The sequence below is a fragment of the Astyanax mexicanus genome, chromosome 4 (genome assembly GCF_023375975.1).
Source record: "Astyanax mexicanus isolate ESR-SI-001 chromosome 4, AstMex3_surface, whole genome shotgun sequence".
Classification (NCBI taxonomy): Eukaryota; Metazoa; Chordata; class Actinopteri; order Characiformes; family Acestrorhamphidae; genus Astyanax; species Astyanax mexicanus.
In genome coordinates, this window is record NC_064411.1 from 45311087 (window position 1) to 45324546 (window position 13460).

General features: G+C 38.2%; 1 protein-coding gene across 5 annotated transcripts in view; it reads right to left on the reverse strand.

Moving 5' to 3' along the window:
* Nucleotides 1-251: 251 nt before the first annotated feature.
* The window catches only part of per2 (period circadian clock 2), a 36856-nt gene continuing 23647 nt past the window's right edge, over nt 252-13460 (reverse strand). The window contains exons 15-24 of one of the 5 annotated variants that reach the window (XM_022678989.2): nt 12643-12808; nt 11721-11848; nt 10590-10790; nt 10173-10433; nt 7924-8825; nt 6515-6676; nt 5158-5353; nt 4252-4459; nt 2830-2980; nt 252-2460 (exon numbers count right to left, since the gene is read on the reverse strand). In XM_022678989.2, the coding sequence (XP_022534710.2) occupies nt 2341-2460; nt 2830-2980; nt 4252-4459; nt 5158-5353; nt 6515-6676; nt 7924-8825; nt 10173-10433; nt 10590-10790; nt 11721-11848; nt 12643-12808 (2495 nt within the window). In that variant the 3' untranslated portion in view covers nt 252-2340. Of the gene's footprint in view, nt 2461-2829; nt 2981-4251; nt 4460-5157; nt 5354-6514; nt 6677-7923; nt 8826-10172; nt 10434-10589; nt 10791-11720; nt 11849-12642; nt 12812-13460 lie in introns of those variants that run through there. The other 4 variants (XM_022678988.2, XM_049478816.1, XM_022678990.2 and 1 more) reach the window with 4 other exon arrangements.

The window sequence follows — 13460 nt, forward strand, 5'->3', positions numbered from 1 at the left end:
TTATCCAAAAGCAGTGTGTAAGACTGGTGGAGGAGAACATGCCAAGATACATGAAAACTGTGATTAAAAACCAGATTTATTCTACCAAATATTGATTTCTGAACTTTATTAACATGAACTTGTTCTCTTTACATTATTTGGGGTCTGAAAACTCTGCATATATTTTGTTATTTCAGCCATTTGTCATTCTCTATATAAATAATATATACTAATAAATTAATAGACAATATAATATACTCACAACTTCAGGATTTATTTCTATAAAACAAAACTTTATTTCAAAGAAATGTCATTATAACACGTACAACATTTATTGTACAGTAAACACGTTCAATTGTGACATTTAGAGTGTGCTCTTTTCTACCTGCAGCCTTATTAAGACTAAAATAAAATTAATTTCCCCCAATAAATCCCCCCCATCCCCCTAGTGTCTCAGCTCTCAGACGTCAGGCTCCAGCCCAACTCGGCTGAACGATAGCACAGAGGAAAGAGGAAATGTAGAAATTACAGTTAAAACTCAAACACACTTTTCTACAAAGAAAAAAACCTCTTAAGGCAGCATTTAAGTGCTGTTTCTTTTAAATTAAAACTTTAACTTTATCTTTAACTGAACACCAAAGTCAAAGATTGTCTCATCCACAAGCCAGCAAGGCCTTCAGAGCTTCGTACCGTACACTATTAAAATAAAGGAGCTTCAAATTGTTCTTTGAGTGATGCTACAGAAGAACTATACATGTTTCAGACTGAAGGCCTTTAAAGCAGCATTATGTAATATTTTCAGCTTCAAATCATTCTGATGCTGCTACTCTGGTAAAGGACAGTGCTTGGCAAAACTGAGCACTGAGTCATATTCGTGTAAAATCCAGTAATATTTCTCAGTGCTCAGTTCACACGCTTCTCTCACTTTCAGTGACTGTTCTGTGTCCCCCGGCTTGTCCAAAAATGCATGTGTAAAGTGTGTCCTTCTTTAATGGTAGCTGAAACTAACGCAAATTCACAAGACACATCAGTTTTCTCATAATGCTGCTTTAAACTGGTAAAGGACCGTAACATTTTAATGTGAAAGTACCGCAAAGTCTTTGTTACAGAACCAATATGGTTTTACCATGGCATTACTCAAATAATTCTTAATAGCATCTTTATTTTAAGAGTGTAATTTTCCAAAAAAATATGATATAAAATAACTTACATATTATAAAACATATATTATATTCTTTTCATTGCACGTGTAACAGAGTAAACAGAGGTAAACGCAGGAGCTTGGTCCCCATTTGTTTCTCTCATTTTCTCCTGTCCTATTACTGCAGACTGATAAATAATCTCTCCACATAAATACAATTCTCCAGATTCAGCAGATATAAAAAAATCTATATACATTTCTTGCTTCACATTAAAAAAATAAAAGGATATATAGAACTGTGCAGAAGTTTAAGGCTCCTAAGCACAATATTTAAAGGTTGCCATTTATTTCAGAAATAAAATGTCTCTTCTTGAAATACTAATTCACATTAAAACATATGCAGATAAATAAAAATACTCTTAAAAACGTCAATAATTTCTTTCTTTTAAAGAAAGCAGACTTATGAGCTAGACACCCCTATGCTGGATGTTTTCAATTTCATGACATCATTAAGCACTGATTTACCAATTATGCTAGATTCCAAACACTGTTATTTGGATGATAAATTGTCCCAGAAAATGAACAATATTTTTACAGTGACAATACATAAAACCACTGCTTTTGTATGAGTGTTATTTGGATTTATTCTAATATTATTATAAACAAATACCTTGTAAATAAACATATACTGCCCAAATAAGGTGCTTTTCATTAGAATTTAAAATTAAAACTTTTGCACAGTGCTGTATATTTGTGACTTCTTCAAATTAAAAAAAAAAAAAATACATTGACCCTCTTTTGACACGTGAGCTACATCTCCCCTGCTCTCTGGAGAACTGTAAGAAATGAAAGAAAGAAAAAAATAACAAAAAAAAAGTGTTCCAAAAAATGTGACGCATGGCAAAAGAAATGATTCTGTACATCAATTAAAAAAAAAAAAAAAAAAAGAATGTCATAAAAAATAACAAAATAAAATGTTATTATAACAACAAAGAAACAGAAAATGAATATACAGGGAACATTCGTAAAGTCTGCAAACAGCTTTAAACAGCTGATAAAATCTCACATTTGAATTTACGTATATTTATGGAGGCTTTATGAACACACACACACACACACACATTCCATATGTACGTACACACTCTTGTTTAGAGGACCTAACTGAATACACAGTGGAATCCCCAACACTGAAACATAGGGACCCTGGAAATGTGTCTGTTTCACTGCTCGTGGTTTGAGGGGGGCACTGTGACATCGCTGTGTTCAGACTCCCCCATGTGCAGGTCTGGGAGCTCCTCTTCAATAAGCATCTCTGTGACTCCCTCACAGCCGACACATGCCTGCACAACACACAGCACACAGTGTTCAGCCTGGAGCTACACCACAGCCATTACAGCAATTATTCTGATGGGAAATCAATATGCTGTAAACTGCAAATGAAAACTGTTTCAGAACACACACAGAACTGGTGCCAACAGGTTCACGTCCATCTGCTACAGAGAGCCCTATTCTAGTGGGAGTATTTCTGTACAGGGTCTAGACAAGCTGTGTGTGTGTGTGTGTGTGTGTGTGTGCACGCACTTGCACATCTGTGTCAGCAATGGGAAGCTGAATGCATTCATTAGAATGCATGTCCAAAAACACATGGACATATAGTGTATATAGTAATAAAAATTGTCCACTTGGTTCAGTGTGGTGTGGACCCTCACCTTGACATCTATGGATTTGGGCAGGCCTCCCCTCCTCAACCAGGGATGAACCTCAGCCAGCTCCTTCTTCTGCTCCTCAGAAAAACGTGGCTGACTCTTCTGCATGTGCCTCAGTTTCTCACGGTCCTCACGCAACACCCGCTGGAAATCACTGAAGAGACACACAGAAACACACTCAGTTATAAATAACCATGCTTAAAAAATATATAAAAAAATCTCACACATTTTGGGAAAATGATTCAGTAAATTGCCAAATTTAATCATGATTCAATCTGGTGTAATTTAAAAAATGATTTTATATATGGAACTGGATAAACTATGCACACACATACACATGGTTTTAACATTTGAAACTTGATTATTCAATGAATTAAAAAAATAATTAAACCTTCCCAAATTGATGTAGTTAAAGCTATATCTTCAAGTACATTTGTACATTTTCATCACTATAATGCAAAAATCTTGCATTCCATCCTATTTTTTTAGATTTTGTCAAACTGTTTTAATGAATGGACCAATTGAAATGCTTCAAAATGACACGTAATAAAAGATTTACAGAGTTTCTTTTTGCAGATACCTTGCAGTTTGGCAGGGCTAGACACTAAGGGTGGGCAATATGAGTGCTTTATTTTTATTTGTGAAACATTTTGGGATATAGAAAGTAAGTTTTTATGGGCATTTGACATAGACTGATGCATTTTGTCTGTTTGTCAAAACACTGTAATACTGGACATCATGCATTTAAATACCACTATACCACTAATATTTTTACCATACATTACTGTATCACCCACCCCTAAGAGGCAGACACACATTCACACCCAGGGACACTCAGTACTGCCCATGTCTGATAGAAGCTCTAAAGAATGCAAGAGTGCAATGCTGCCACCTAGTGGAAGCAACCGTGTAACAACAACATAAGCTGACAAAACTCGTTAACTTGTTAAGTTATTTTTATGAAGTCTGAAAGAATTAAAAGTATATATATATATCTTTCAGTCTAAAATAATACAATTTATAAATATTGATAGTATATATTAGTGGTGTCTATAGATTAAAAAATCAATTTATCAAATTTATCACAATAGAATTCAGTGATTAATCACAATTATTAGACTTTTTCCTCCCTAAGACCTTAAGGCTAAGCTTTTAATAATAGGTATTTAAATATGAATGAAATAATCAGTGTTAGATTTGTATTATTGGTGCTCTGTCAATTTTGTCACATAATATACTCGTCATTCCAGTTTCCAGATTAACTGCATACATTAACGTGTTAATGATAACAGCCCTAATATATACACATATATACACCAAGCAGTTAAAATGATCACACTGAAATTAGTCTCAGTAGTGAGATCTTATATTGGTGGGTAAAGGACAGGCATTGTTTTCTCCTCTTTGCTCTCTGCACACACTTACCGAGAGGGCAGCTGGTACGTCATCATAACAGTCTTGTCTACGTTGGCTGTGAGGAGCCACAGAGGATCCTGCAGTTCATATTTTATCAAGCTCTCGCTCTCCTCCATCTCCATGGACCCTGAAACACCACCGTTGGCCTTATGGGACTTCTGTGAAGAGTCCACACTGCCGAAGTAGTTACTGCTGTTATTGCTTGTGTGACTGCTCCCTGTGAGAAGCAGAAAAAGAGAGGAAGAGAAACACAGAGTTAAACATATACATTATTAAAACATACTCATTCATGTTCACATAGACAACAATTTTGAACACACACAATGACACACAATAACCATGATTAGGTCTAAAACAAATGGTAAAAAATAAAAACAATAATGATAAAATTAAATACAAATGGAATAGGGTAAATAAAACAAGATATAAATTATATATTTAGTATTAAAATATGATAATAAAATAGAATAGTATGGTATGGTGTAATAGAATAGTACGGTATGATATAAGGAATATAGCAATTGAATGTCTATTTAAAAATATAAAATATATATATAAAATATAAATAAATATAACAACAAAGAAGTAATAATAATAATAATAATAATGAAAAAAATGGTGAAACAAAATTAGATAAAATGAAGAAAAAGTCCACTAAACACAGCTTTATAATTGATTAGACAAGTCTTTAAGAGTCAATAGCATCGAACCACTATCGAATAGTGGCTGCCCTGCAATCTAGAAGTGATTTGCTATATCGGTATGAGAACATCCAGGAAAAAAAAGTGTCAATCTTAAAAGCTTCAGCAATCTCGTCCTTCTTCAGTTTTTATGGATAGGTAATAACTGTAAGATTGATTTCACTGAATAAAGGTAATACAGTAGTTACAGACTTCTCAGAAAGTTTATACACACCTGTTCCACTTGCAGACCCTCCGCTGGCAGAAGTCCCGCAGGCTGAGGTCCCACATCCATTCGAACCTGAGCCCATGGACCCGGAGGTGGCGGACCCTGTCCCTGAGCGAGAGTCCTCCAGCAGGAGGATGTCCAGCATGTCACTGGATGATGAGAGAGCGTCACAGTGATGACTGTCAGCCGTCGAGCCCTCATCCTGCAACACCAGAGCAAGAGCAGGGGAGTTATAACTACTTAATAACTATTTAATAGCAATGCACTGTAGCTGTCTTCACCTTTAACATTATCAAAAAAAGAGCAAACCAGGGCAAATGTTCAAACCACATCAACCTTATTGACTTTTTTTTTTTAGAACGTTATTATTTTGTAGATTACTAGTAGATTAGTATCTTGTCCCATAATTTTTGCCATGTCTCACGTGAGTTAAAGAACACTAAATTGACCTGTAGGATGGATACTGTATAAATGTAGGGTCTCTTGAATTGAATGTGAATCTAAGTAACTTGTCTGTTGTTTGCATGGAAGCTGTCGGTCACAATCATTACCACTAGAGACTGAATAGTGAAAATGGGATTTTGTAGGTTTTTATGAATTTTGCATCCTTTTACAATTAAATGGCCTAAACACATATCTGGCCTGGCTTTTCAAAGAAAAAGCAAATAAATAAAAACTACAATTTTTACTTATTTGACTGAAGACCTAATATTATTTTTGGCTAATATTTGGCGCATTACTTTGCAGTTCACTGTAGGTGGTAATGCATTCTATGACAAATTCCTGGTAAACAATGTAGTTCATGGACAGTTAAATTTCAACATTTCATTTAGATAATATCTACAGAAAGAGGAAGTCCATGCTACCACAATACACTCAAGGAAATGACTGAGCACGCACACAAACGTCTCTTGTGAGTGTGTGCAACATGTCTTTTCAGTAAAGCTTGTATAGGAATTTTTGTGATAGTCTGGTCCACATGCAGTCTTGCTCCCTATACAGGAGGATATGTGATGAAAATGGCATGTAAATGTAATAACGGTGAGGGACTTGAAACGTCCACCATTCTGAAAAAGGTTAACACATGCTAAATAACCTTTATTTAAGGCGACAGGTGAAAATGAAATAAGCTGAGGTGTCATTGACCTGATTGATAAAAAAAAAGCCCACTGCACACAGAGGGTCCAGGCATGCCAAAAGAATTGGGAGTTGGTTGACTTACTTAAAAAAGGTAAATAAAAAAAAAAAGAATAATAAATCAAGCAAACCAAAGTAGAGCAGTTACTTTGCTCTGATCAGATGGCAAGGAGGTCAGAGGTAGGAGAGGAGCAGTATGGGAGGAATCGTTTCATGATGGGCCTACCTCTTCGCTGGGACATCTGAGTTTAGAGATAAATCTGTCCCAAGAAAAAAACTCTCCATCTTTCTCTTGGTCCCCAAACAACTCGGGGCCTGGAAGGGGAAGGACCAGTAGAGTACCTGGCCCGTAATTGGTCCCTACTGGACCAGGCAAAATGAGCGACCGCTAAAGGGTGTAAGGGACACAGGGGTTAGCACTGGACTCACTCTACTAGAAATTTCTACTAAAACTGTGAATTTGTGATTTTTTTCATCATTGTGGTGCATTACACTTTCAGCATTTATCATTTTAAACACTAGAAAACCGGGAGCGGGACTAAAAAGTTAAAACTTAAGATCGCCCACAAAATGACATTTTTAAGACAACGGTGTCCACAACAGCTGAACGACATTTGCTTTATTGTGGACAAGGTTAAAAAAAAAAACACAATAAAAAAAAAAAAAAAACATTAACAACTTTGCCACCTTGTGGTGAAAGGTGGTAATTACAGGTGGAGAGGAGAGAAGGAAAGACAGAGGAGGAGACACGGTAGCAAAACAGAGAAAAGGAGGAAAAACAAGAAATGAAAACAGGCTGAATCTAAAAAGGCTCCCGGAGTGCAGTTTTTACTTTAGAATTCCACTAGAACAGTGGCAGCAAGCACACATAATACTTTCAGGGAGAACACCAGCTTCTGGTTTACACAATTTTTTATACTCTATTGGCATAAATAAATGAAAGCGTTCAGCGTTTATTTTTTCAGTTTACCATCTCTTCACAAGCTGGCTGTTTTCCAGCAGAAAGGTCTGTACATAGCTGTACAGGACTAGTATAGTAAGGTTAGCTGAAGTAAATTTCAGCTTTTTAGAGTCAAATAAATCTCCTTGTTAGTCAGACTGAAATCTGATAGCTGTGTGGGAAGAAAAATGCTTATTCTCACCTTGCACTGTAATTATTACTGGTATTTTGTATTCACAAAGTGGGCCTTATTTAGATATAATTAAAATACTTGAGAGACACATGATTTGAACAGGTGAAAATGGGGCCAATAAGGTTGTGCAAGTGTAAGTGCTTGGTACTGGAGCTTTTGTGTTGGTGTGTGTGCATCCATAAAATTCCAAGCTGCACCAATATTTTTGTATGGCCACGCAAAATGTATGTAGCAGAAAATCTAACATCTCCTTAATTGTTTATTTAAAGGGCATTTTAGTCTAAATAAGACTAAATAAGGCTTTCCTCCGTTTCCAACACTTTTAAACTTCTACTTTTAGAATTAGGATGTTAAGGATGTTTAGGGTGGGCAGGCTTCAGTATGATTTATCACAGCATTAGCAAAACAAAGTAACCTATTAGCCAAAAACCAAGTAGGGAGCCATTTGGGATTCAGCCAGAGACTCAACGCTTAATACAGGGCACCCTATGAAATTCCATACCTGCTCCTTGTCAGTCTTGGCCAGAGTCTTCTCTGCTGCAGTGCTGGTGTTCCCCTGAGCTCCAGTAGAGGGCGCCGAGCTGTCCTGTCTCTCCATAGACCGTTGGCTCTCCTCCAGCTGCAGCAGGTTGAGCTGCAGGGGCGAACTGCACCGTGACTGAAAAAGAGGCGGAGACGGTTGGTCCCGCCCACCCATAGACTGAGGGGTGGAGCTCCGTGACTGCGCCTCCCTCAGCTCTGGTTCCATGGGCTTTGGAGGATCGTTTGGGAGAGGAAACTGAAAGGGCTGGGTGGGGAAGGTCGTGGGCGGGGGGAAAGGGTTTTGCGTGGTGAACTGAGTCTGTACAGGAAATTGTACGGTCGTCTGTGGCTGAAACGAGGTCTGGGGAGGGAAAACAGTCTGTGGGGGAAATGATGGCTGAGCAGCAAAGGTTCCTTGTTCAGGGTAGAATGGTTGGCGGGGGGTGCTGCCTATTTGCGGGAACATATAGTTAGGCAGGACCAATGCCACCATGGGCGTGACCAGAGGGGCTGAAAAGGGGGCTTGGATGGGTTGGATGGGGCAGCGTGGGTCCTGGCTGCACTGGCTGCCCCCAAATCCTGAGAGCGAGGCATCCACCCTGGGAGCCATAGTGTTGGTCCCTGGGTAGACCTGGAGCGGGTAGGCAGGCATTACAGCTGGGTAGGCCATGGGGTAGGTGGACTGCGAGGTTTCTGATGGAGACCAGGAGGTTTGGTTCAGGCCCTGGAGCTCTTGCCTGGACAGCTGCTTCCTGTGTGAGATGGTGCTGTCGGATGACTCATTCTGCTTGATGCGTTTGGACTTGGTCTTCTTGTTGCGACTCCCCCGGCGAGCGACGGGTTCCGTGACGCCTCCTTGCTTGGCAACACGAGTGGGCACAGCTGTAGCGAGAGAGAGAGAGAGAGAGAAGGAGGATGGAAGGAAATAGAAAGAGAGATTACTTTCTTACACAAAGATATAATTACATTTCTAAAGGTCAACTCATATAGAAGTAAAATAACCTTGAGCTGTTTTTTTTTATCTTTTGTTTTATAAAAGGCGCTAAGATCTTTCCTGAAGCAGAAACTGGTAACAGCTCATAAGTATAATCATTACTTATAAAAAAAATGAATACGACTGTTTTAAATTATATATTGGTCACTGTCCACATACCCCAATCTGTCCTTTGCATTGAGAATGATATCACAATTTATTTGCTAGTGGGCAGTTCAGAGCCAAAAGATTCAGACAAAACAAACAGAAAAGGGGCATGATAATGTACGAACTACAAAAATATATAAAAAAGCAGAATTGCTCTGCATTCATATCCATACTTAACACTAAGCTTAAACAAGCCTCAATTTTTACATTAGTCCACCTGCCCAGGTAAAATGAAATTTCTCCCAACAGTACTTAATGCCAAGCTCAGACTAAATCTTGTCTTTCACATATAGACAATATATCACAATATATTTGTATTCACTAGGTCAGGTTAGGCATCCATCATGCCATAATTTCATGCCATGTCTTGATTGTAAAACTGGCAACAGTCATTTTAAAGCAGTCCAAATTATCATTCATGATAGTTGTAGAAGCAGTCAGAACTTATACAGATATGGGATTTAATAAATCATTCCTTGAGGGAACACTTGATTAATGTACACTTGATCAACTGTTCTCCCAGGACCTTTGGCATGTCATGTATGTCTCAAACTAAAGGAATTCCAGGCATGACAGATATCTAATTATCATACATATTAATACAGGGCTTTTACGTCCTATGAAGTTGTGATGTTTAAATCACCTTAATCATCTCTTTCTCTTTTCATCTTCCTCTACTCATCATTTGCCTTGGGAAATAAAAAGCTGGCAAACTATCAGCAAACACGTAACTCAGATACTCTGGTTGAGTCAGTGTTTGCGTTGCCAGCATGGCAGTTTACACACTCCTACACTCTGACTGTGCATGCACTTATTTGGACTTCAGAAATACGCTGACATTTTCAACTGATTAAGTCACGAGTTTTGTTTAGAATTGCTTGGCTAAGTTTAATTTCCATAACTTTCTAGGCAGGATATGAACTTAAATTTGTTTGAGTGTGGCTTTATGATAAGGCAACAAATCTAATTAGCCAGTAACAATAGATATGTTATGAGAATAATACATTTAAGAAGTTAAAAATATCTAATCTGGATCAAATGGAAACTTTGAAACTGAATTTTACAGACGGAAAATGTGTTGTACTCACCATCAGATGTGACCTGACCCCTCTGCCTCTCCAGGTAATGGGAGCAGTCTGCTTTGAAAGCGTGAACCCCCCTCAGCTCTCTGAAGCGGTTGAGGAAGGCCTGCTCCTCGTTCTGAGTGTGGGCTGCCAGCACCTGCTTGGTCAGGCCCAGTTTCTTGTAGGCCTCCCGTTCCTGGCTGGGAGGTGAAACTGTGGCAGGAGTAACAGCTACAGCAGGACCATCTCCTGTGTCTCCAGCACCAGGGCCATCTTCGATGATCTCTGTGTGGAGAAAAACATGACTGTGTTCAGCAAAACCATGCTCAGACATCGTATAGTGAAGGAAGTATGAAGGGTACATTGATATTCTTAACAAACATGGTTCTGTACCAAACCAAAAGTGGTTTCTCAGTGCAGATGATCTAATTCTCAGCCTACCTGACTCTGGCTGGGGTTTCTTGTCCCCCACGTGTACAATGGTGCTGCTGTAGCTGCACTGGCTGGTGATGGACACCACACTCTCGGCTTTACTGGGTAGAGCCAGCGGGGTCAGGGAGGTGCTCACAACACCGGAACCACCTGGCTTCTTCGACACATCCAGAGACGTGAGGCCTGCTTGCGATTTCAGATGACTGGAGTCTGAAGATTAAAAAGACAACAGATCAGTATTTACATTTATGGATATTTTATGCCTACAGAAATACATAGAAGCATACATTATATGAATAAGGATAATATATACAGTAACTGGTGGTCACTGACATTTCAATATACTTGTTTTTTTTTTTCATTCCTTTAATTTTTACGTTGCTGTGGATTTATTTTTTTAATTCTATGTGTGTATAATCTGTAATTGTGATTGCTGATTTTATATTTTTGCATAGAATTTTTTGCCACAAAATTAACTATAATAATAAAAATCTTCATCCCAATTTTACGTGCATTTTTACTGTAGACAAAATGAGTGACAAGAAAGAGGAAACTGACGTCAGGGGGCCCCTGTGGCTCTGACCCCAGAACTGCCAGTGTAACTACTACAGTGCTAAAGAAAATCGTACAGCACTTCATGCTTCCCTCTGCTGACAACTTTTATCTAGATGCAGATTTCATTTTCCAGCAGGACTTGACACACTGCTCACACTGCCAAAAGTACCAATTTGTCTTATATAATATTCTAATTGTCTAAGTACTGATTTTTGGGTTTCATTAGCTGTAAACCACAACCATTAACATAAAAAAATACTTGAAATGGATCAATATGTGTGTAATGAATCTATGTAATATGAGTTTCAATTTTTGAACTGACTGACTGAAAAAAAATTCAAAGAAACTTTTCAATAATATATATTTTTTGATGCACCTGTGTATGGTTGCCTGCCTTGTCATTTAGCTCCCAACTCTGTTTACAACACACAGAGGACACCAGAGGGCGCTCTGCTACAACAAAACTAAGAACCTAAATTTGATCTAAAAGCATAAATTGGATCAGGGCGTTCCTACTTGACATGTTAAGGCTTTAATAATTACAGATATATAATTAGTCATATATAAGTGGTTGTTTTTTCATACCTTCGGACACCTGCATGGATCGCTCAGCAGCTTTCTGCTTGTCCTCGTCCGAATTAGACGACGTGGTGTTGGAGGACGACTGGCACTTTCTTTTCACTGTGATAGGCACATTACAGCTCTCCAGATACCTGAGAAAGAGAAAGAAAGCAAGAGAAAGATTTTATTAACACTTTCCTTATGACGTATGAACAGCTGTGTTTATTATAATAACACATGATTGCATTTCTGCCTCCTGGCTTGTGATTTCTTTAAAAAGGTGATCCAATGAAATTAAAGTAATGGCGACAGTATGAGAGAGAGTGTAAGAGAAAGGCAGAATGAAAATAGAGGTGTTAAGGCTGTTTACGGTTTTCTGGTGAAATATATCAGTGAGGCAAGGCACTACTAATGGTTCCTAAAAGCACAATGACGTCAGTAGTGGGCAGGTAATTTTCTTCTGTTGTCCCTAGATGTTACAAAGCTATGACTTTTTTTTCATGTTTTTACGTTCGTTAAGAATCCTCTTCTAATTTGTCTGTTTTCTCCAATGCTTTCATATCTCTGGCAAGGTGGCAACAGAAGCGACCAAAGAAACCCACAAATTTGAGTATTTTCTTTTTTTTTTTATTACGTTACATTAAACTATATTACCAAAGTTTAATGTGTAGTTTCAATGTTTCAACAGTTTATTTTCTTCAAATCAAGCATAAAACATGTGCTTCTCAGTAACTAGCAGTAACTTTTCCTGTTCCACCTTAAATGGTACAACAGACGAAAAGCTACAGCATTTAAGGGGGATAGGAAAATTTAAAAGGAAAAACAAGGTAATACTAGCTAATTTCAGCTCCCCATCACAGAGAATTTAAGAAATGGACAGACAGAGAGGCTGCTGTTGATATATGAATGAAACAAATGATTGTTGTTACTTTAATGATTGTTCTACCTGATGACGCTGTCCAGGCAGCTGATCTGCTGGTAGGAGTAAACAGTCTGGTCCTTAAAGGTGAGCTCCTCCTGTACAGGAGCCTGTTGCGCCTCCTCATTCTCACGCCAGGTTGTTGGATAGGCAGAGTCTTTGGGCCGAACTGCCGGACTCTTCTGGAGTGACTCTGCTAGAGAAAAGGTGCTGTTTTCAGGTTCTGATTTTTAATTCCAAATAAAGAGAGTACAAAAATAAAAACATACACTAATTCACACAGGCAGCTGGTAATTATTAGTATTTTTAGAGAGTTTTTAGTCTCCCTATAATTGACATTGTTTGTTTTTTAGATTTTTAGAGGGTGTGCATCAGATGGTGGCATGCTGTCAGTCTGATGTGGTGCCTTTGCAGACATTACGAATGCCACATAGCAGAATAAGCATTAAAGAGTACCTGCAAATTGCTTTTGCTTCCGTTTTAAACAAGGGTTAATCTACAGTTACAGTATTTTGTTGCATCCATGCTGCTGTGTGATGCATGTGCTTTTAAAGTGGACTCAAATTTCTGCATAACACCCATTCTTTTTCTTCCTCTATAGTTTAGTGTGTGATGACATCCTGCCGTTAATGTCCTGTAATTGATCCAATAATCTGAAGCATCTACAAAATGTTTTCAACTGCAGATGAAGCAGACCATGCTTCAGCTGATCCAGCCTAAGTGGGTAAGTAATCTCTTTTGGTCAGACCAAACTAATTAGGAGTGAAAAACCCTTTAGATTTCTGTATCCCACATTTATACCTAACTCAGACACCTTTATACACAGACAGATATCTAAGCACATG